The sequence below is a fragment of the Barbus barbus genome (genome assembly GCF_936440315.1).
Source record: "Barbus barbus genome assembly, chromosome: 31".
NCBI classification, from domain to species: Eukaryota; Metazoa; Chordata; class Actinopteri; order Cypriniformes; family Cyprinidae; genus Barbus; species Barbus barbus.
The window spans coordinates 16,099,645-16,120,774 of record NC_136759.1 but is presented as its reverse complement, the minus strand read 5'-3'; the positions used below and the strand labels follow the sequence as shown (position 1 = coordinate 16,120,774).

Sequence of the window (21,130 nt, the reverse complement as noted above, 5' to 3'; positions counted from 1 at the left end):
TTTAAAAAGAGACCAACCTTAGGTCTGTATTCAAAAGCGTTCATGAATTATAATAATTTAAGTTTGCATAGTGCACTTTTTCATGAATTTTCAAAAATGGGGATGACAGTTAAGGGGTGAAAAACCACCATAGTCTTTATAAATTTTACCACAGTTTACTAAAGAATATAAGCTATATTATTTTCTAGTGTTATTTATGTGGGGTCATGGAGATTACTGAACAACTCCGCTGAAAGTATGGGGTGAATATGTAATGAGCTTCTGATATGATTTGGTTTAGAAATTCCCATATGAAAATTTACCTGATGAAAGGGTTGCTTATGGTGTTCTCAGCAGCAAGTCAGGTCACCAGCATTGAACTGTTGAGTTGCAATACAGTGGAAAAGTAGATTACCTGTTTCCAGCTCCTCCCAGGATAAATAACAGCATAATACACAACACGTATAATTACTGTATAATTTATGTTTTTTAATAGCTGTAGTGCTTTTGGTGCAACTACAGTGCAAACATACACCCTTGTTATATGTAGTTATTGTGTGTAACATTAAGTGTAACATAATCTAAAGTGATCCCTTGTTACCCTCTTGTTACGTGTAGTTACTGTGTAAGTGTAACATCTGCAGACTGTAACAAAGAAATATTTTTATTTAACAATTTTAACAGATCTTTTCCAAGAACAGAATGCAGAAAAAAAAACTAATTTGCAACCACTTATACAAAATACAATGAACTGTAAAACACACACACACACACACAAAATCATGTTCTATATTTATTTTTAATAGGCACATTGGCAATTTTTCCTTTCAGCTGCAGGCAGGAGTCCACAATTTTTTTAGAGATCTTTTGCATATGCTTGCAAAGTTGTCCCTGCAGTATAGGCAAAAGTATAGAAAAGTCCTCCTCCTCTGATGCAGTTTTCACCTGTGATCACAATTAGAGAAAATTACATTGCAAAAAAAATTGTTAATACATGTGAAGTTTGCAGAATGTGTCACGTGTTGGTTTAAGTTTAGTTCCTGGTTGTCCTTATTTGGTCGGTTTCCTGTCATTAGTTAATCATTGTTTATTCCATTCACCTGTTTTGTATTAATCATCTCGTTTGTTCCTTTGTTCCAGTCCCTTTATAAGTCCTCAGTTCTCCCTTAGTCTTTGTCTTGGTTTAATGTTTATAATGGTCAATGTGTGTTGAAGCCTATTAAATACTCATTAACGTCTACTCCTGTCTCCATGCGATTCTCCACAACCACATACAGTTACAGAAACCAAGACCGAAACAGAGGATGAGGCTGAGGTTAGTTCCCTGCAAGATATGCCTTTGGAACGTCAGCCAACCGCTGCCCGCGGTGAAGTCAATGCTGCCGCCTGTGGCGAAGTCTCCATCAGGCCCGCCACCATTTGTGGCCAGTGCAAGCCCAGTCGGATGTCACGCAAGTGCCCACTGGCTTATTGACAGTGTTGGGAGTAATGCGTTACAAAAGTAATGCATTACAGTAATGGATTACTTTTTGCTGTAACGCAGTAGTGTAAGGCATTACTAATCAATTTTCAGTAATATTTTACTCGGTACATGTTCAGTAACGCTTGCGTTACAACACACTTTTGGCTCAAAATGTAATAGTTTGATTAAGGTGTTTACATGTCTGTACTGCACTTCAATAATGCGACTAAAATAGGAATACTCCACATGTCTTAATTTGATTTGTGTTTACTTCGATTATGACTTTAGCCGGATTAAGGTAATCAAAAATCTCTGTTTACATGGTAGACTCTTAATCAGAGTATTGTCTTAATCGTATTAAAATCGGAGTATTGATGTTCATGTAAACATAGTCACTGACTATATGTTTATACGTGAAATTCTAGAGGTGACGTCAGATGGCGTCACGTGGGGACGTAATGACGCATGCTATTAATCGATCTATGTGCTATAACATGTAAAACGGGAACGTGAAATGATTATTCTAAAAGCAACTCATGTAAACACCTTAATCATAATATTGTCTTATTCAGAATAAGGTAAATAATTAATTACTGATGTCCATGTAAATGTAGTCACTGCGAGACTGCCAAGTGCTGGGTTATGAAGACCCACTGATGATGCTGATGGCAGATGGAGGTGATTGGGAACAGTGAGCAGGTTTAAGCCAGGGAGGATTCTGGGAAATGTAGTGCGCAGAGGTGACTGATCTTGTGACAGGCAGGAAGACAAACTGGAGAGCTTGTGACAGTATCATCCTAAAAACCTCTTGTCTGATTCTGAAATACTGTCATAGCATGTAGCTTCTACACACAGAAAAATTAAAACCAGATCACCATAACTTGTTTTCAACAATTTTATTAATCATATGCTCAGGTTGTTGAGACATGGCCAAAACAATTTGGGGGTTTATTAAAATTTAAGCTGATGAATTGGAAATAAGTCTGACCATTATAAAAGAGAAAAAAATATAAAATTCAAACATCTTCATCCAAGCTGAACTACGAGGTGACATACATCAGTTCTGCAGTTTCATTGACAGTGGAAGGAGTATTCAGTCTCTGATTGATCACCTGAAGAACAATGAAGATGTCAACATTCATACAACAATGGAAAAATATACATGGAATCAACCTGAATAAACAATCAATATCTCACATGATAAAAACTTTCAGCACTGACATATAAAATCTTACTTGTTTGGTAGTAATCATACACTTTGACAACAGCTGGCTGGAGATTCTTTACTGGAAGAACTTGTTTCATTTGTATCTGATAATTCATTGGAATATTTTTTGGGATCTGCAGGAGGAAATAAACTCATTAGTCATAGACATTAAGAATAAAATGTTTATGAATCAGCTTATATGACACTGATTCTTGAAACATGGGACAAAACAATTGTTACTGGTATTAGGTTTAAAAAAATTAAAATATTTTCAATTGTAAATGTTGTGAGGGATTAACAATAGAATGTAATTAACACAATTATCCCCTTCAATTTAATTGTATCATTATTATATCAAATATATGATACTTATTGTCTTCTCACTATGTCTAAAATAGTGTTTTCACAAAGAAGCGTTCAATAATTCATATGCAATAAAATGGATAAAAATGTTTGAAAAAGAGCTTCTTTTATCAAAAGCAACACTTAATAGTATCTCATATTAAAGCAAGGTTGTTTTCAATGATGTGTGTTTTAGGTTTTAAAGCTGTGTCCCTACTTTTTGTCAAAACTGTCAGACATTCATTAAAATGTATAAAAAACAAACAAACAAAAAACAGGCAATATAAGGATAGCAGTCACTCTAATGCAGAGGTCTCCAACCCTGCTCCTGGGGACCCACTCTCCTGGAAAGTTTATTTCCAACCGGCTTCAGCACACCTGCCTGCAATCAGGTATGTTTGATCCTAACCTCTTCAGGATAGTGGGCCCCCATACATGATAAAATATGCTGGGAATAATAAGAATATATTTTACATACGTATTTTAAAATACATATTACACAATAATACGAATAATTTATTTGTAAATAAAATTCAAATTCCATGAGTTTTATCACTGAGGTGATTTGTAAATAAATGTTTATAGACGTCCATATGAGAAACAATTAACGTCCGAATCGGGCTTAACTATCTTTCCAGTGCTGATGCCGCGCTCTCTCCTGTTGCGCTCTCTGATGTTGAAATTAGCTGATAATGAATAAAATGCAGCGCATATCTATTGCTTTCATTGACGTGAACTCCGTTAAATTTGCATATAGCGCAGGAATTGAAGAACGGATTTATATCCGTTTTGCGAAGACACATTTATGTGGACAAGTGTAAATGGAAACGTTTTAACGTTATTAATCAGATAGATATCTGATCAGAGAAAACGCATTAAGTGACCAAGTGTAAACAGGCCCTATGTCACCTCTGTCAGATGAATATTTTGACAATATTTGATTATGATACTTTATATTTGTTGAGGAATCGTTGGTCACATGTAAAAAATGTAATCTGTCTTTTAACATGAGAATGTGTTTTGAAATGTTAAAAACATCTTGATTGCTTGATTACAAAATAAGGCAAGGTAAAAAGCACATTTTGATAAAAAAGCAAAAAGTTGAGAGAATCAAAGCATAGGTCAGTAGCTTAGTTAATGTAAGATACGAACATTTTTTATTTTTACAATAAAGGTTTTATTTTTTCCAATATTGCACCCCGTTTTGTCCCAGTTCTCAAAAATCAGTGATGACATAAAATTATATGAATGTTGCTGTTCTCTCACCTCTTTCAAATACACAATGACATGATCATCTTTAGCATCGACCCGCTCCACAAGTGATGCAAACATTCCAGAAGTTCCAAGCTGTGTGGAAAAAGTGCTGGTTATTCTCAAATTACTGACCTCTAGAAATTGTACAAGTTTGCGATGAAACACTCAAATGCACCATTGATGTATCAGCTGTGAATCCAGATAAGAGTTTAATATCCACAATGACCATGTTAGTGCTTTCCTGTAGACCATCATATCTGGGGAAAAAAGCAAATGGAAAGAAATGGTTCTTAAATGCCTCATACAGTAACAAAATTACAAATTAGTGAACATTATGTTTTATAAGGGCTGCCCCCTAATCGTTAGTCAACTTGACAATCATCTTTGACCAAGTACCACTTATGGTTATACATTTTTTGGTATGTGAATGCTGTTTTAGGTAAATATTATGACACAAGCTTTATTTGCAAAAGAAATAATAGTTTAGCAATTAAATGTTACATCGCAACCATGGAAACATCGTGCTGAATGACAGAATTACAGTAAAACTTTAAGCCATACATTTATGCCACGTCGGCTTTGCATTTTGTTTTGCAATCTGGACACACTATTTTCCATTAGTGTTTTGAGTTATTCCAGAGATATGAGTTATAGCCTTGAACATTTGTTCTTCTGACCTTTCACAACAAGTGTCATTTGCTTTGGAACACTGGGAGAAGACATGTAGATATTAGAAGAGATAGTCTCTGTCCTGCCACACATTAAATTAATATCATAAATGTGTGATTAGTTGACGAATAGCTTAAATGAACGACTGGTAGTAAACTAGGAAAATCTTTAGCTGTGGCCAGACTTCAGACTTCAGTTGATATAGTGCTGTCAAACGCTATTTGTACTACTTATTGCAAATAGTGGCAATTATCTGCACCTCAGTATTATAGTAAATTATAAAACATTACGCAATAATAATGTATTGAGTGTAAATTATAGTTTTAATTCAAATTAGGCTATTAAATGGATGCCACCTTATTGGGACAATAAAGCCCTCCCTACACCTACCCTAACCCTACCCGATACAGTATTTTTAACTTTTTGATTATTTCCTTCATTTTAATTGAAAATAAATTAATTGAAAAGGGAGAAAAAAAGTTTGGCAAAAGGCAGGTTCGTACTCTGGTCGATCGTGTGAAACTGGTGTTGAATGAGTGTCTTTTTGCAGTGTTGACTATCCCAATCACACATTGGTGGGCATAGTTAGTGTAAATAGCCTTGTGTTCTTACTTGACAGTGAAGATCAAGATGAAATTTTGTCCCAATATTTTGCAATCTCCCTCAATCTTAGCATCAATGCTCAATGTTTTAGCTTCAGTAGGAGTCGGAATGTTGTAGAACTGAGACACCTTAAACAGTCAACACAAACAAACAAAAAATAAATAAATCCTATCATAGCAGAACAGTTGCAAAATGCTAAGAGAGGAAAAAGAGAGTGAAGCTGAATGCACTACAGACCTGCACAGACACACAGGTTGAGCCCTTCACTTCAATGCTGTATTTGTTTGAAACGTTCTGCAGCTGCTTCTCCTGGTACAGTAACATGTTGTCCTGATTGACATCAAAGTGGTGAGTGTCTCCTGCTGACTGTACAGTCACTGTGCTGGAGCCGTTAGAGCTGAACACTTTGGTGGCGTATAAAGACAGAGCCTGAAGAGCCACCACTGTGTCCTGAGAAATAAATGTTCAGTAATGTCACTTTTACCCATTATTCAGCAATCATGTGTTTGATTTGAGTAGTCTGAGTCACCTGTGTGGAGGAGAATCCTCCATAGGCATTCTGCTGCTTCACAAGCCAGCTGACAATCTTGTTAGCAAAGCCCAGATCAGCTGTACTGAGTGAATCTGCAGTGAGAGCAGCTAGCAGCACATATGAGCTGATCTCCACTGCCAGAGAATCAGAGTCACCAGCAGATGCAGACTGAGACCAGTGGAGACGAGACCCTTTAGGACACATGGACAAAAGAGACACCAGTAACTCAACGAATATGACAAAAAACAACAGTACAGTTATAAAAGACAACAGAAATGAATCAGAAACAAATCTCTTACCATCTGAAATAGCAATATCCTCCAGTTTCTTGAAAAGCTGCTGTCGAGTGTCCGTGTCTTTAGCCAGACTGAAAGTGTAGGCGAGCAGAGCAGTGGTGTAAGTGTTTTTGACATCCTCAATGACAGACCTCAAGCATGACAAACCTTTAGAGACGACAGGATCCTGAGACAAAAACAGAGAAACAGCTGCTGTGAGCATCATTTTATGAGTTTATACTGAGTTTCCTGTAGATGAACTTAACTGTGACTGGAGTTTCCAGTTCAAGCAGTGATGCAGTAATGTAGGCAGTCATGGTTACGTTATCATTCACTCCACCCTCGAATAGAAGAGAAATAGAGGTAAATAAAGTAACACACTCAAAACTATTGGAGGAAAGTTCATCTAGACAATGTTGATGTTAAAATTAAAGCCTAAATATTTTTTAGATAGTCCGACAGACGGACAGACCTTCATTCTGTTGTTGAACAGTCTTCCCTGTTGGATAAAACAACCGTCTGAATCCCGTCTGCTTATTAACCATTCCTTTGCACTCTGAATAATTTGTGGATCAATAAATATGTATTTCTGTGCTTTGCCAAAAGACCTCAAGACAAAGGCAGTCAACCTGGTGTTTGAAAGATTTATTTATAAAAAAAAAAATGTCATCAGATGTTTCAATAAAAAAACAAAACCAAAATCTCTCAAACCAAATGATTTGAATAGATATAATTTTATTTTTATTTTTTTATTTGACTATGTTATAGTAGATTACTAACAAAACTCACTTAACAAAAGAGTGAAAAAAAAAAATTACCATGTATTCCCATCACCATAACCAAATGTGCTGTATGCACCATCAAAATGCTTGTAGTTCAGTTGTCTCTGGTATCCTGTGTAGTGTGATAATAGTTCACTTTAACAGTTTGTTTGTGGTAATCCAATGTGTCTGACTATTCAGCTTAATTAAATGGCATTCAGGTGTGTTAAAAAAAAAAAAAAAAAGATCAGTCTCAGCATTTTCTTGATATTATTGATTTCTCTCACCGCTCTTAAGGAAGCCGGTGGCTCTCTCTCGGATGGCTGAGGTGAGCTGCTCTGTGTTTTCCAGATACTGCAGAATGTAAATATTGGGAGAAAGAACAGCCATGTTTTGTTCTCCACAGCCATATGGCATCCGTAATAATCCATGAAGATTGCTCAGTGCACGACCCAATATATCTCCTACAAACCAAACACAACTGAAACTCACTACATTTTAGAATCAAAACACAATCTCCTCATTTCTGCTTGTGAATGTAAATGTTACCAATGACTGAAACAGAAGATCTGGCTGATCCCTCTATCACATCTTTAGGAAGAGTCAGATTCACTTCTTCTGAGAGACTGTCGCCTATGAACCAGAGAAACAGAAACATTACAGTGATTAGCAGAGTAACGCTATAAAATTAACATTCTAATGCCATCTGTGAAGTCCCATTAATAACAATAAATCACAGGCAGAAATTATTGTGATTAAAACACTTTGTAAAAAAGAAGACAAAATAGCCACAATTTAAAAAAACAAAAATTGGCACAACTTCACAACTAGTTTGACAAATTTCAGCTCTCTGTATTAAAATGTCACAGACATATGAGCATATTTTAGTATATGGATTGTGTTTAGAAGATAATGGGCTAATTAGTCTTTACAGAATATCAAAATTCTTTGAGCAACTTTTAGTTATTTGAAATCTTTCTTGGTCCCCTAAAAACTAAACACAAGCCAAATAATCCTAGCATTATCAGTGCTTAAGCCCCAAAATAATTTCATACAAACCCTTTGGACACAGTAACCAGCTGTAGGTCTCTGTCTTCTCAGTTCCTTCAGCCTGCAGCATAAAACAATAACATCAACACATCATACTGACATAAGCAGCATTAGGGTCATGGATAAATGACGTCTGAGAGCCGTTTGATGTGCACTGACCTGTACAAGCAGACTTCGTGTGACTGTGTCAATGCGTCCTCTCTCTGGCACGCTCACAATCTCATTGTCACACACAGTCTGGGATGACTCTGCCTCTGCACTGACTGTAATATTCAAGACTCCTACAACACAAGACGTGTACGTGAAGATACAACAGACACAAACACTGAGAAACGATGATTCAGACTGGAAAACTCACCAAGAACAGAAGGAGTGAGGATCCATTTAAATGTTTTTCTTCCATTAGCACACAGACAGGATGAATACTGATCATCAGAGGAGGCTTTGAGATTGTAGTCAGAGGAAGGAGCTGGAGTCACTTTAACCTGTAAGTCAAACACACATGATTAGTGGCATATTTGATATGATTGGATAAGGTTGAGTCTGAAGTCTCACCATGATGCACTTGGACAGATAGTTGAAGACAGTGGCCTTAAGCTCAAAGATCTCCCCACGGATGATGGAGTAAGGCAGAGAGAGCTCCAGGAAGAAGGGCTGGAAAACTGTCAGCTGAGCAGGAGGAGCCAGACCCAGACCTTTGGAGGACAGACAGAAGGCCTCCGTCTCCCAAGAGGTGATGGTGTCAGGAACCGTGACAGGAAGCTGAGCTGATCCAGAGTCCCTGGTTTGGAATCACAACAACAGTCCTACTTGTTTCTGATCTATCATTAAGCATCCATTTTTTCCCTGTTACAGATAACATTCAGCACAGAAAAAAACTCAGAATCTGCAAAGCAAGTATGACTTTTTTTGTCATCTGGATTTGAGGGAATATCATGTATTAAAGATATGTTTCAATATGATGTCAAAAGCACTGATTATGTTTCACAGACCCCACTTCAGCAAGTTCCCAGATCCATGTTTCTGGAAAAACTGTCCGAATCGTCACTGCAGGAGAATCTCTGTTAGATGTAACAAAATCAGCATCTGCCCCTGAAGACATCCCTAACACTGGCATTGGAGCATGTTGCAGATACATCACTGGAAAAAAATATATTTATATAAGTAAATGTGGAAATATGTACTGTATGTGGACAGGACATCAAAATAACAAAGTTCATATACTGTCGTAAGCAAAAGAGCAAATGGAAAACAGATCATCATGATACAGTTTTAATTCAGTGTTGTGGAGTTTATTTCATTTAAATTATTTTAGTTTACTAACTGTAGTTTTTCAGTTCCATAGTATATAATATATAACACAATATATAATAGACAATTATGTTTGTACAGTTATGCACATATCATAACTGTACATACATAATTGTCTATATTATATATTGTGTTTTTGCTATTTTGTACATTGTCTATTTTGTATATTTGTATATTATTCTTTTTATTATCTTGTCTTGTCGCTGTAATTCTGTTGCACCGTGTGGAGCTTCTGTCACTCGTATGTGTAAACATACCTGGCAATTCTGATTCTGATTCTTATTACAAAACAGCTTAATCTCAAATAGTGGATCATTTTGATCAAAATCGCCCAGCTAAAACTGCCCCAATAACTACTTCGTGTACTGTGAAAAGTGCAATAATATCTGACTTCATTTAACATGCTAGCTTAGGTAGGACTATATCATGGCCACAAATTAAAGAATTGTTTAGCTGTCCTAGTGCATTGTGATTGGCGAACGGCGTTTCAGTAGGCTACTGCCCTGCCCCTTGCTAAAACAGCATGTTCGTCTATATTGCTATATCAATACAGAGGAAAGCGCAGAACCTTTGCACGCGCAGATATTGCAAGACATATTAAAGTGGTAACGTTATTGTTTTTTGTTTTTTTTTGGCCAAATCACGTTTTAGATAGGATGTCAACAACAGCTTAAACATAACTGCATTTACTATGTACAGATAAGTGCAACGGCAATATGTATTATGTTTATTGTTCTTTAATTCTAACATTATAACATAAATCGCAGTGTGGCGGCATATATACAGGTCCTTCTCAAAAAATTAGCATATTGTGATAAAGTTCATTATTTTCTGTAATGTACTGATAAACATTAGACTTTCATATATTTTAGATTCATTACAACACAACTGAAGTAGTTCAAGCCTTTTATTGTTTTAATATTGATGATTTTGGCATACAGCTCATGAAAACCCAAAATTCCTATCTCAAAGAATTAGCATATCATGAAAAGGTTCTCTAAACGAGCTATTAACCTAATCATCTGAATCAACTAATTAACTGTAAACACCTGCAAAAGATTACTGAGGCTTTTAAAAACTCCCAGCCTGGTTCATGACTCAAAACAGCAATCATGGGTAAGACTGCCGACCTGACTGCTGTCCAGAAGGCCATCATTGACACCCTCAAGCAAGAGGGTAAGACAAAGAAAGAAATTTCTGAACGAATAGGCTGTTCCCAGAGTGCTGTATCAAGGCACCTCAGTGAGAAGTCTGTGGGAAGGAAAAAGTGTGGCAGAAAACGCAGCACAACGAGAAGAGGTGACCGGACCCTGAGGAAGATTGTGGAGAAGGACCGATTCCAGACCTTGGGGGACCTGCGGAAGCAGTGGACTGAGTCTGGAGTAGAAACATCCAGAGCCACCGTGTACAGGCGTGTGCAGGAAATGGGCTACAGGTGCCGCATTCCCCAGGTCAAGCCACTTTTGAACCAGAAACAGCGGCAGAAGCGCCTGACCTGGGCTACAGAGAAGCAGCACTGGACTGTTGCTCAGTGGTCCAAAGTACTTTTTTCGGATGAAAGCAAATTTTGCATGTCATTCGGAAATCAAGGTGCCAGAGTCTGGAGGAAGACTGGGGAGAGGGAAATGCCAAAATGCCTGAAGTCCAGTGTCAAGTACCCACAGTCAGTGATGGTCTGGGGTGCCATGTCAGCTGCTGGTGTTGGTCCACTGTGTTTTATCAAGGGCAGGGTCAATGCAGCTAGCTATCAGGAGATTTTGGAGCACTTCATGCTTCCATCTGCCGAAAAGCTTTATGGAGATGATTTCAATTTTCAGCACGACCTGGCACCTGCTCACAGTGCCAAAACCACTGGTAAATGGTTTACTGACCATGGTATTACTGTGCTCAATTGGCCTGCCAACTCTCCTGACCTGAACCCCATAGAGAATCTGTGGGATATTGTGAAGAGAAAGTTGAGAGACGCAAGACCCAACACTCTGGATGAGCTTAAGGCCGCTATCGAAGCATCCTGGGCCTCCATAACACCTCAGCAGTGCCACAGGCTGATTGCCTCCATGCCACGCCGCATTGAAGCAGTCATTTCTGCAAAAGGATTCCCGACCAAGTATTGAGTGCATAACTGAACATAATTATTTGAAGGTTGATTTTTTTTTGTTTTAAAAACACTTTTCTTTTATTGGTCGGATGAAATATGCTAATTTTTTGAGATAGGAATTTTGGGTTTTCATGAGCTGTATGTTAATATTAAACATACAATATTAATATGCAATATTAAAACAATAAAAAGCTTGAACTACTTCAGTTGTGTTGTAATGAATCTAAAATATATGAAAGTCTAATGTTTATCAGTACATTACAGAAAATAATGAACTTTATCACAATATGCTAATGTTTTGAGAAGGACCTGTATATGCAAATTAATTATCTGCCAGCAGGAGGCGCTGTTGGAGCGGGAGAGATTTACCCGGTAACAGCTTTACACAAAGCAAAGCTCCGCTCACAAACGCTGCTTTATCAGACATTACATATAAGATGAAATGAAAATGACATCTAAAATTTTCTGAAGACAGTAGGTTTCCTTCAGAAATACAGTGATATAAAAACACCAGCCCCGGGTTTCAATTTTGAAACTGGCAGCGTTCTCCCCAGCCTCCAACCATTCAAATTTCCGTAGGCAGAATATTCTAATTGTGATGTCACAAATACAGGAAAACAACTTTGTAGTCCAAACGAGCCATTCGTTGTAGTTCTTGAAAAGGGATTTAAAAAAAACCCGAAATATCTCCCTTTGGAGTGGACTTTGAGATTTGTAACTTTGTAGATTTTCATATGCCCAAACAAACACTACACACTGACTAAAATTCAAAAAGTGAAAAAGCATAATAGGACCCCTTTAAAACAAACACCTACACATTTAAAAATGACAGTGTGAATTATAAAGATACCACATGTAGCCTACCCATATCACTGTATCTGTGATAAGTCAAGCCTTTGTATGACAGACACTGAGGGACTCGCACAGCCAAATTTGTAGCCATCTTCAATCCCACACTCTGTAAAACGGCAACAAAACGGCACGTTTAATTGTCAGAAGAATCAGGTTGGCTTTCTTGTGCAATTACTTGCATGTACAGAATCAATATCTCCCAATCATTATCTACTGCACTGTCATATAATCCACCTACCTTTAAGGATTCATAGGCTTTGTCTGTCGACAGAGCTCGGCGGGGTCTCACATGCAGACACTCCTGCTGATCTTCAACAGTGTAAGGATAATCTGACACTGATTTTACTGGCAGCAGGTTGAAGATCTGTGATGAGACCACATTCATATTAATGTTTATTCTCCTGAGATCTGGATGTCCTCTTAACTACTGATAGGTACAGATATCTAAGGATAGTCTGTTCTCACTTGATTCATCCTGTAGATTCCCAGATTAAAAACACAGGTAATCAATACGAAAGTATTTACACCTTGTCAGTATCTAGACGTTCTCCTGCCTTCAGGATCAGGACGCTCTGATCTACAGCACTGAGACCACACAGTGAACCAGGCTGAGCTGAGAGCTGGAGAGTGTTTTTCTCACCAGGAACTGCTTTAGCAGGAGAAAACTGCAGAGAAACCTATAATGACAGTAAATATTATTTATTTTAGGACTGTGCCAGAAATACAGTTTCAAGAGACATATTTCTAAAGATACAATACATACCTTGTTTCCGAAACATTTTTCAACATCAAATGTTGTGCTACCAGTAGCAACATTTTCACTGGGCAGAACACAGTAGGCCAGGATCTGCACTGCAGGAGTCAGATCTGCACCAACAGACAGTTTGAACGACACTGTACCACTTGTTGCTCCATTAGAAGACTTCACTTCAACTTTCTCATATCCATGATGAACAATCACTCCTCTGGACAAGAACTGAAACAGTAGATGACACTTCAATGACAAACTGACCAGTGCAGCCACTGTTCACTGTAATACTCCTCTGGACAAGGACAGAGTTGTGGCTCAATGGATAGAGAGTTGGACTTGTAACCCGAATGTTGTGGGTTCGAGTCTCAGGTCCGGCAGGGATTGTAGGTGGAGGGAGTGAATAACCAACACTCTCCACCCTCAATACCACGACTGAGGTGAGACCCTTGAGCACTGCTCCGGGTGTATGTTCACTACTGTGTGTACACTTGGATGGGTTAAATGCAGAACACAGATTCCGAGTATGGGTCAGCATACTTGGCTACACACCACTTCCCCTTACTGTTAACAATTAATTCATCACTGTAAGAATGTATATACTACACATGTTCTCACCATATAGACAATGTCAGTTTTGAAATCTTCAACAGTCTCTCCAATAAAATAATACTTGATGGTCACGGTAAACTCAGCATCACACTTTAAGGGTTGCTCAATATTCTCTATAATCAGTTCACTTAATGTTGGCGTGTATGGAGTGGCAGGCTGGAAAAGCTGAACTGTTTTTTTGTCCATAGAGATGTAAGGTGTTTTGTGCCTTTGATAATGAAACCCTGGATACACACTTGCCTGAAAAACAAAGAAACTAAAATTACTCAAGCAACTGAACCCTTCAGTGAGCAAAAAAGAAAACTAGGTAAATAAAGTGATCATACCATCAGATTAATATCTTTTTCAGGAAGACTAGACGTATTAAGAGTGAAGCTAGCCAGTCCATCGCTGTCTGTAGTGAGATTTAGGAGCAGTTTTGAGGACCAAGTTACACCCTCAAAAATATAAACCTCTTTGTTTTGAATTGGTGCATCTTTGAAATTTGAGAGTTTGATCTGTTGAAAATAAGATTTTGAAGGAATAAGTGATAGAATAATTCTGTACATATTAATGTTGTTAAACTGAGATAAACTTACTTTTCCTTCTATAACTGATCCATGTTCATATGTTTTGGGCAGGTCATTTAGTGTGACTTTTCCAATTTCATAAGTGAGAGATATAGTTTCAGATTTTGTCATGGTGATCTCTGTAAATGGTAAAAACATTTATTTTATTTTTTTTATTACTTAAAAAAAGAAAAAGAAATGTGGGTAACAGGGATCTGACCAAATCCAACAGCTCACCTGTTCCTTCTTCTGTAACCACTGCTTCAACATGAAGAGATTTCTGCAGTCTAGACTTTAGTGTGGAGTTCAAAAAGACTGATATATCTATGGTATGGATGGCACAGCCTGTCTTTTTTATCTAATTATAGTAAATGAACACAAATGTTAACTTAAGAGTGGTTTACTTGGATAAATGGAAGAAATATATTATGTACCGTTACTTGTATTGAATTTCAACTCGCATACCTCAGTGGTTTCCTCTAAACATACTGGATTTCTATCTGAAGGTGCGATATGAAGGTATGAGATAATATTATGGCACACTTTGACCCATGATTTACCAGGTACTGGCTGCCCGTAAGTGTATCTGTGAAAAAGGGACAAGCAACAGATATACAGCCCAGGGTTGAGTTAACAAAATAATAAATTAGGATGGGATTTACAGTAGGTAACTGATCCCAGAGTTAAAAAAAATAAATACAATGCTAAAAATAGCTGCTGTTTCATAATGCAGGAAATAAAGTAAACCACTCACCTTCCGCAAACCTCAATTAACAGTTCTTCTTCATCAATACTCACTTTATTGGGTATTTTTACAGTAACTTCATACTTTGGCAAAACTAGAAGTCAGAAGGTAGAAATTAGACTTTTAGTAGTCAAATTAGAAATGAATCTACAAAGATATTACTGAAATCCATTCTATGAAAAATTGCAAATGGTTTGTTTTTATGACTTACCATATTTTTTCACCTCAAAATGATGTGAGATCATTCTGTCACCAATATAAGTCTTCAATCTGTACACACCTTGACGGGCTTCTGGGTTTAATTCATAAGAATGCTGCAAAATCCACCTTGTTGAGGAAACGTTTGTCCATTGACCAATTTTGTTATCCTGGCTGTCCTATTTAGACACAGTTCAGATATTTAGTTACATGTCCTGAGTCCTGACCATTACCAAATGACTGAAAATACAATAACTGCAAATATAACAGAATTTCTACAGTGTTAATATTTAAAATATGTGCTTATTATGACTGTACAGAAGGAAGTTTTGTGTTCTTACCTCAAGCACAACAGAACCATACTGCAAAAGAACAAATAATAATTAAATTATTTAGGATAAGGATGTGTTGTTTTTAATAATGTATTCAGAATCCAAAAGAAAATGAGGGAGATAAAAATCCAAGACAAAACACATCATACCTGCTGATCAAGCGGTGCAAAGTTTGTATCCATGGTAACAACTCTAAAGTTCACTGTGAAAACACAAATGTGTATTATAACCTCTGCTTTTAACGTCTAAATCTCTTATGTAGTCTGACAGTCAATAGCATAAAATAAATCAGAACTATTTAACAAAATAGGCCTACTTACTGAGAAGAATTAAATTTAAGAGTGCATGTGCCTAAAGTTGAGTAAAGTAAACTAAACTAAATTAATGGAATATCAAAGATGATGACGTGAATGAAACTGCAAAGTCTTCTCACATTTTTAATGAAGTATTCAGTGGAGGGAACCAGGGTTACATTAAGTCACCCGAGCCATTCTCACCCTTGTAAATAACCAAATGTAGGCTATGTGTGAACGTAACCATATTAAGGATTCAAATATACAGTAGTATAACTGTATTCTGCTGCAGTGTGAACGCACATTTGAGACAAATCTGTGGCTGTTTTTTGCCATCATTTTACAAAAATATTTGAACAGTTTGCCCCAGTTGACCTGTTAGAATCAGGAATTCCAGACAGCCATGAAGGGTTTATCACAGATACACAGTATCTCTAGAAAACGTATAAAAATAGTCATGTAGTTACTGGTTTATATCATAAGTTTTTTTGTAATTACAGTATTTAGGCTGAATTTTGGTTTGGATGTGAAGGGATTTCTCAATAATTTTATTTAAAAAAAAAATAATAAAATGCTAAAGTTGTTAGCAACCCTTCATCCGTATCTACTTTCTGACTTATCTGCTCCTCTTTTCTGTTTACAAACCCTTTGAACTGTTTACTTATAATTACCATCTGCTGGTTTTTGCAACAGTAGTCATTATTGACCTATACTTCTATATCAGTTCATTGCATGATGATAACATGCTTAACTTGAAACATTCAGAGCTCACCTGTCTGTCCTGGAATATAGATGGGTTTATCAGTCTGGATAAAGGTCAGAGGATGGTAAGATCTGAACATGACTTGTCTCTCTTCAGTCATCTTAAAAGACTGTCCTTGAAGTTCTACCTTCATTTTCTGCACTGATTCTGCCTCTACCAGAGGAGCCTAATGAGAAGAAATATCATATATATTCACAACCTCTGCAAACATGTAATCTCCCAAAACTAGATGCATTATGATGATACAAATATATTTATTATAATGTGCTGATGACAAACCTTGAAGTTAAAGCAGAGGTGAAACTCTTCCTCAGCTTTCTCCTGCAGCAGTAAACTGCTCTGGTTACCATTAACCAAATAAATGTTCATGACAAGGCTTTCATTGGGCTTGAGAAGACTTGCACACAGTTTGGCCTCAGATCCCGACTCAATCACTGCAGGAAACGTCACCATGAAATATCTATTTAAAAAAATTATAATAATCATACAATAGTTTCTTATGCTATAAGTTGTCTTTCAAACAGCAAACATTTATTTAGCAACACAGATCAGTTAAATAAATACAGCAGAAATCACAGTACAATGATTAATGGTATACTAATCATTTTTCACATCTAGAAAACAAAACATTTCTAGTTGTCCCAGAAAAGTACAGTGGCATCAAAAATGCCAGTTTTTCATTAAAGTTTTTACAGTAAAAAAAACAACAACATTAAATATTTAAAATAAAAGTTAAATTAAGAATATTTAAGAATTTAAAGTTAATTATTATTATTTAAATATTATGTTGTCATTAAAGTAAAAGGGGCACAAAATACACACGTCAGTTCCCTTCACACAATGGAAAAGCAAAAAAAAAAAAAGCAAAATAGATTTATCATTATTGTTAAAGTTTTGGAACTGGAAATTCGATTACAAAAATTCTGAAGATTTTGCTATTAAAACAGAATAACTTAATATATTCAGCAGAAATCATTAAAAACTTACGGTCCTGATGTTTGTCCATTGACACAGACAAAAAGGAAAATGAATAGAAGGAGCCCTTTCCAACAGCAGCTAACATTCAGATCCATGATGACGAGTGATCATGTCATTAACTGGAACATCTCTTATAAAGGGAGTCTCATGCTAAAGGAGGTCCTTCAAAACAGTTGTACTGATCATCTGATTAATGATTCAACCATGTAGGCAATGCATTTTGAAAAACTTGTGCTAATGTGCATTGGTTGGTTAATTTGTGATGATGAGTTTGATCAAGACCAATCATCTAAATATTACAAGCAGGTTCAGTTCAGGTGAAGATATAAAGAAACCTTACTCTTGCACAAAATAGACATAAAATAAACATTCAGTTTTTATTAATCTTTCTCACAATGTAATTGAGTTGAACAACTTAAATGTTGAATTTTGGAATGTCCAAGCATATAATCAATCTAAATAGTTATTTTATTTGCAGTCAAAAGAGAAGTTGAAGAGGTCGATTCTTAGTAAATAATGTGCAGGCATTCAGTTGAAATCTTTAAAGTACAAAGTACGCACTGTTGCCAACTCTCATGAGAAAAATAAGCAACCACAGCTTCAGAAACGAGCCCCAAACTAACCCAATATTATTTGTTTGTTTATTATCATCAGTGTTATTTATTACCAATAAATGAGTCTGCAACATATACAACTGAAATCACTCTTTTATTTGAAAAGCAAAAACTGAAGTTTGGAAAACCTAACATGCAAAACTGTGATCTGAAAACATAATCCTACTCTTATCTTCATCTACATCAAGGGGTCTCCAAACTCAATCCTGCAGGGCCAGTGTCTTGCAGAGTTTAGCTCCAACCCTAATTAAACACACCTGAACCAGCTAATCAAGGTCTTACTAGGCATGCTAGAAACTTCTGGAGTGTTGAGTCAAGTTGGAGCAAAACTCTGTAGACATCAGACCTCCAGGGCCGAGACCCCTGATCTACATAGAAATGCACAGCCAATGACCTTCAACTCTGTGTAGGCAAATAGTGGGCTACAGCAACTGATAATTACCATCCAGAGGTACATACACCCACTCAAACTGAGTCGGAGAGTAACTGTAAATTACTGTTCTGTGTATGTTGCGCTCATTCAGTTTTTTAAATATTTAAAACAGTAACATGAGTAAATGACACCTTTTTAGTTTTTTTTTTTTCAACAACAACAAAATATTTTTTTATAAATAAGAACCTTCATTTTTCTTCTTCTTTCTCTCTCTGTTCAGTTTTTACTTTCAGGTAGAAATGGATAAACAGCTTGAATATTCAGTCTCCTCGGGTGGTCGGCAATTAAACGCCCCTTTCCGCTGATTGGTCAAGCATTGGAGCCGTCATCACATCTTTTTTAAGTTCTGAATCAGAATAATAGTCTTCCGCTGCTATAGTTAAAAATATAAATTTTAGGTCAGCTGTCTGCAAAGGCTCAAATGGTGGCAGACCAACAAAATCAAGAACAAGTTGCAAATCCCATCCAGGAAATTGGGGTTACGAGCTGGTACCCTTCAAAAAACTGCACACGAGATTATGAGAACCAAGAGAAGAACCCTTAACCTGAATATGATGCGCAGAAATGGCCGCAACATATACTTTCAGTGTGGAGGCTGCTTTGCCTGAATCCAAAAGATGCTGTAAAAACTCCAGGAACTTCACAGCATACAGGATCTAACCCACGCTCCTTGCACCACAACGAGAAAATCTTCCAACGAGTTGCATAGATCTGACATGTGGATACAACTCTAGCACTAATTATGGTATGAACAACAGCGGGCTCACAATCTGTTAAGAGACAGCTGGCCCCAGAGGCCAAACCCAAAGCTGCAGACAGGCCGGATCCGGATGCCATACCACGCCGTTCATCTGTGACAACAGATCCCTCCGAAACGGAAGCTGCCATGCCATGGCCTGCCTACCAATAGAGACAGAAGCATGGGGAACCAAGGCCTGGCTGGCCATCGAGGTGCTACCAGCAACACTCTGTGGTTGCACAGAGATATCCTGTGTAATGTGTTCCACAGAAGTGGAAGAGGAGGAAATGCATAAAGCAGGCAGTTTAGCCACTCGTGAGACAGAGCATCCTGCCCCAACGTGCTGGATGTCTCTGTTCTTGCAAACCACAAGCGACAGTGAGTGTTTGCCTCTGTTGCAAAAAGATCCACTTCTGCTTTGCCAAACTGTTCCCATATCCTCTGATGTGAAGTGAAGTGACATTCAGCCAAATATGGTGACCCATACTCGGAATTCGTGCTCTGCATTTAACCCATCCAACATGCACACACACAGCAGTGAACACACAAACACTGTGAACACACACCCGGAGCAGTGGGCAGCCATTTTATGCTGCAGCACCCGGGGAGCAGTTGGGGGTTCGATGCCTTGCTCAAGGGCACCTCAGTCGTGGTATTGAGGGTGGAGAGAGCGCTGGACATTCACTCCCCCCAACTACAATTCCTGCCGGCCGGAGACTCGAACCCGCAACCTTTGGATTACAAGTCAGACTCTCTAACCATTAGGCCACGACTTCCCTGCACCACATCCTGGTGAAGCCTCCATTCCCCTGGGTGCAGAAGATCCCTCGATGATCGACAGTGTCAAACGAAGTTTAATAGTACCAGCAATGAGATTTTTCCTGAATCAGAATTTAAGCGAATATCATTTATTATCTTAATGAGCGCTGTCTCTGTGCTGTGATGCTCTCGGAAACCAGGTTGAAAATTGTCCAGGTATCCATTTGAATTTAAGTAGTTGTTCAGCTGATTAAAGACTACCTTTTCAATAATCTTACCTATGAAAGGAAGATTTGATATTGGGCTATAGTTGCTCAACATGGTGTTATCAAGATTGTGCTTTTTCAGAAGGGGCTTAACAACTGCAGTTTTAAGGGAGTTTGGAAAAGTCCCAGAAAGAAGTGAGGCATTCATCACTTCTACGAGATCAGCTTCTAAACAGTTAAGCACACTTTTGAAAAAAGATGTGGGAAGTGAGTCAAGATAGCAGGTTGACGATTTAAGGTGCTGTACTATTTCTTCCAAAATTTTGCTATCAATTGCTTTAAAGACAGACGCAGTCACTTCTTTTTGAAATTGCGGTTGAATCTGTGTGACCTCTGCATAACTTGAGGATGTGCCAATCTCCTTTCTGATATTATTGATCTTCTCAGAAAAGAAGGAAGCAAACTCATTGCATTTGCTGTCGGAGAGCATTTCACTGGGAATCTGACTTGGGGTGTATTTCAGTCTCTCAACAGTCGCAAAAAGAGTGCGAGTGTTGTTTAAGTTACTGTTTATAAGGTTTGAGAAGAAGGTCTGTCTAGCTGTGGCTAGTTCCACATTGAAAGCATGAAGGCTGTCTTTATAGATGCTATAGTGAATTTCGAGTTTCGTCTTCTGCCACATCCGCTCAGCTTTTCTGCATTGTCTTTTCATACTCTGAACTGCTGTTGATTTTCAGAGTGCGTGGAGTTCCTTTCAGCACAATACT

At 37.5% G+C, this 21,130-nt stretch overlaps 1 protein-coding gene across 1 annotated transcript; it reads right to left on the bottom strand.

Moving 5' to 3' along the window:
• Positions 1-2,322: 2,322 nt before the first annotated feature.
• Positions 2,323-17,744, bottom strand: LOC306850932 (alpha-2-macroglobulin-like). Its single transcript, XM_079386904.1, has 34 exons — positions 17,622-17,744; positions 16,914-17,094; positions 16,644-16,800; positions 15,728-15,780; positions 15,588-15,608; positions 15,260-15,425; positions 15,058-15,142; positions 14,769-14,889; positions 14,541-14,661; positions 14,334-14,443; positions 14,082-14,252; positions 13,762-13,995; positions 13,159-13,371; positions 12,923-13,072; positions 12,634-12,759; positions 12,408-12,501; positions 9,127-9,274; positions 8,690-8,915; positions 8,493-8,619; positions 8,294-8,415; positions 8,144-8,195; positions 7,634-7,717; positions 7,372-7,548; positions 7,142-7,217; positions 6,796-6,952; positions 6,590-6,664; positions 6,348-6,510; positions 6,046-6,239; positions 5,754-5,966; positions 5,526-5,644; positions 4,420-4,501; positions 4,257-4,337; positions 2,677-2,782; positions 2,323-2,553 (listed from the first exon to the last, which is right to left on the bottom strand). Exons 1-34 carry the CDS (start codon positions 17,705-17,707, stop codon positions 2,513-2,515), a joined length of 4,332 nt encoding a protein of 1,443 aa, XP_079243030.1. The 5' UTR covers positions 17,708-17,744; the 3' UTR covers positions 2,323-2,512.
• Between the last annotated feature and the right edge of the window lie 3,386 nt (positions 17,745-21,130).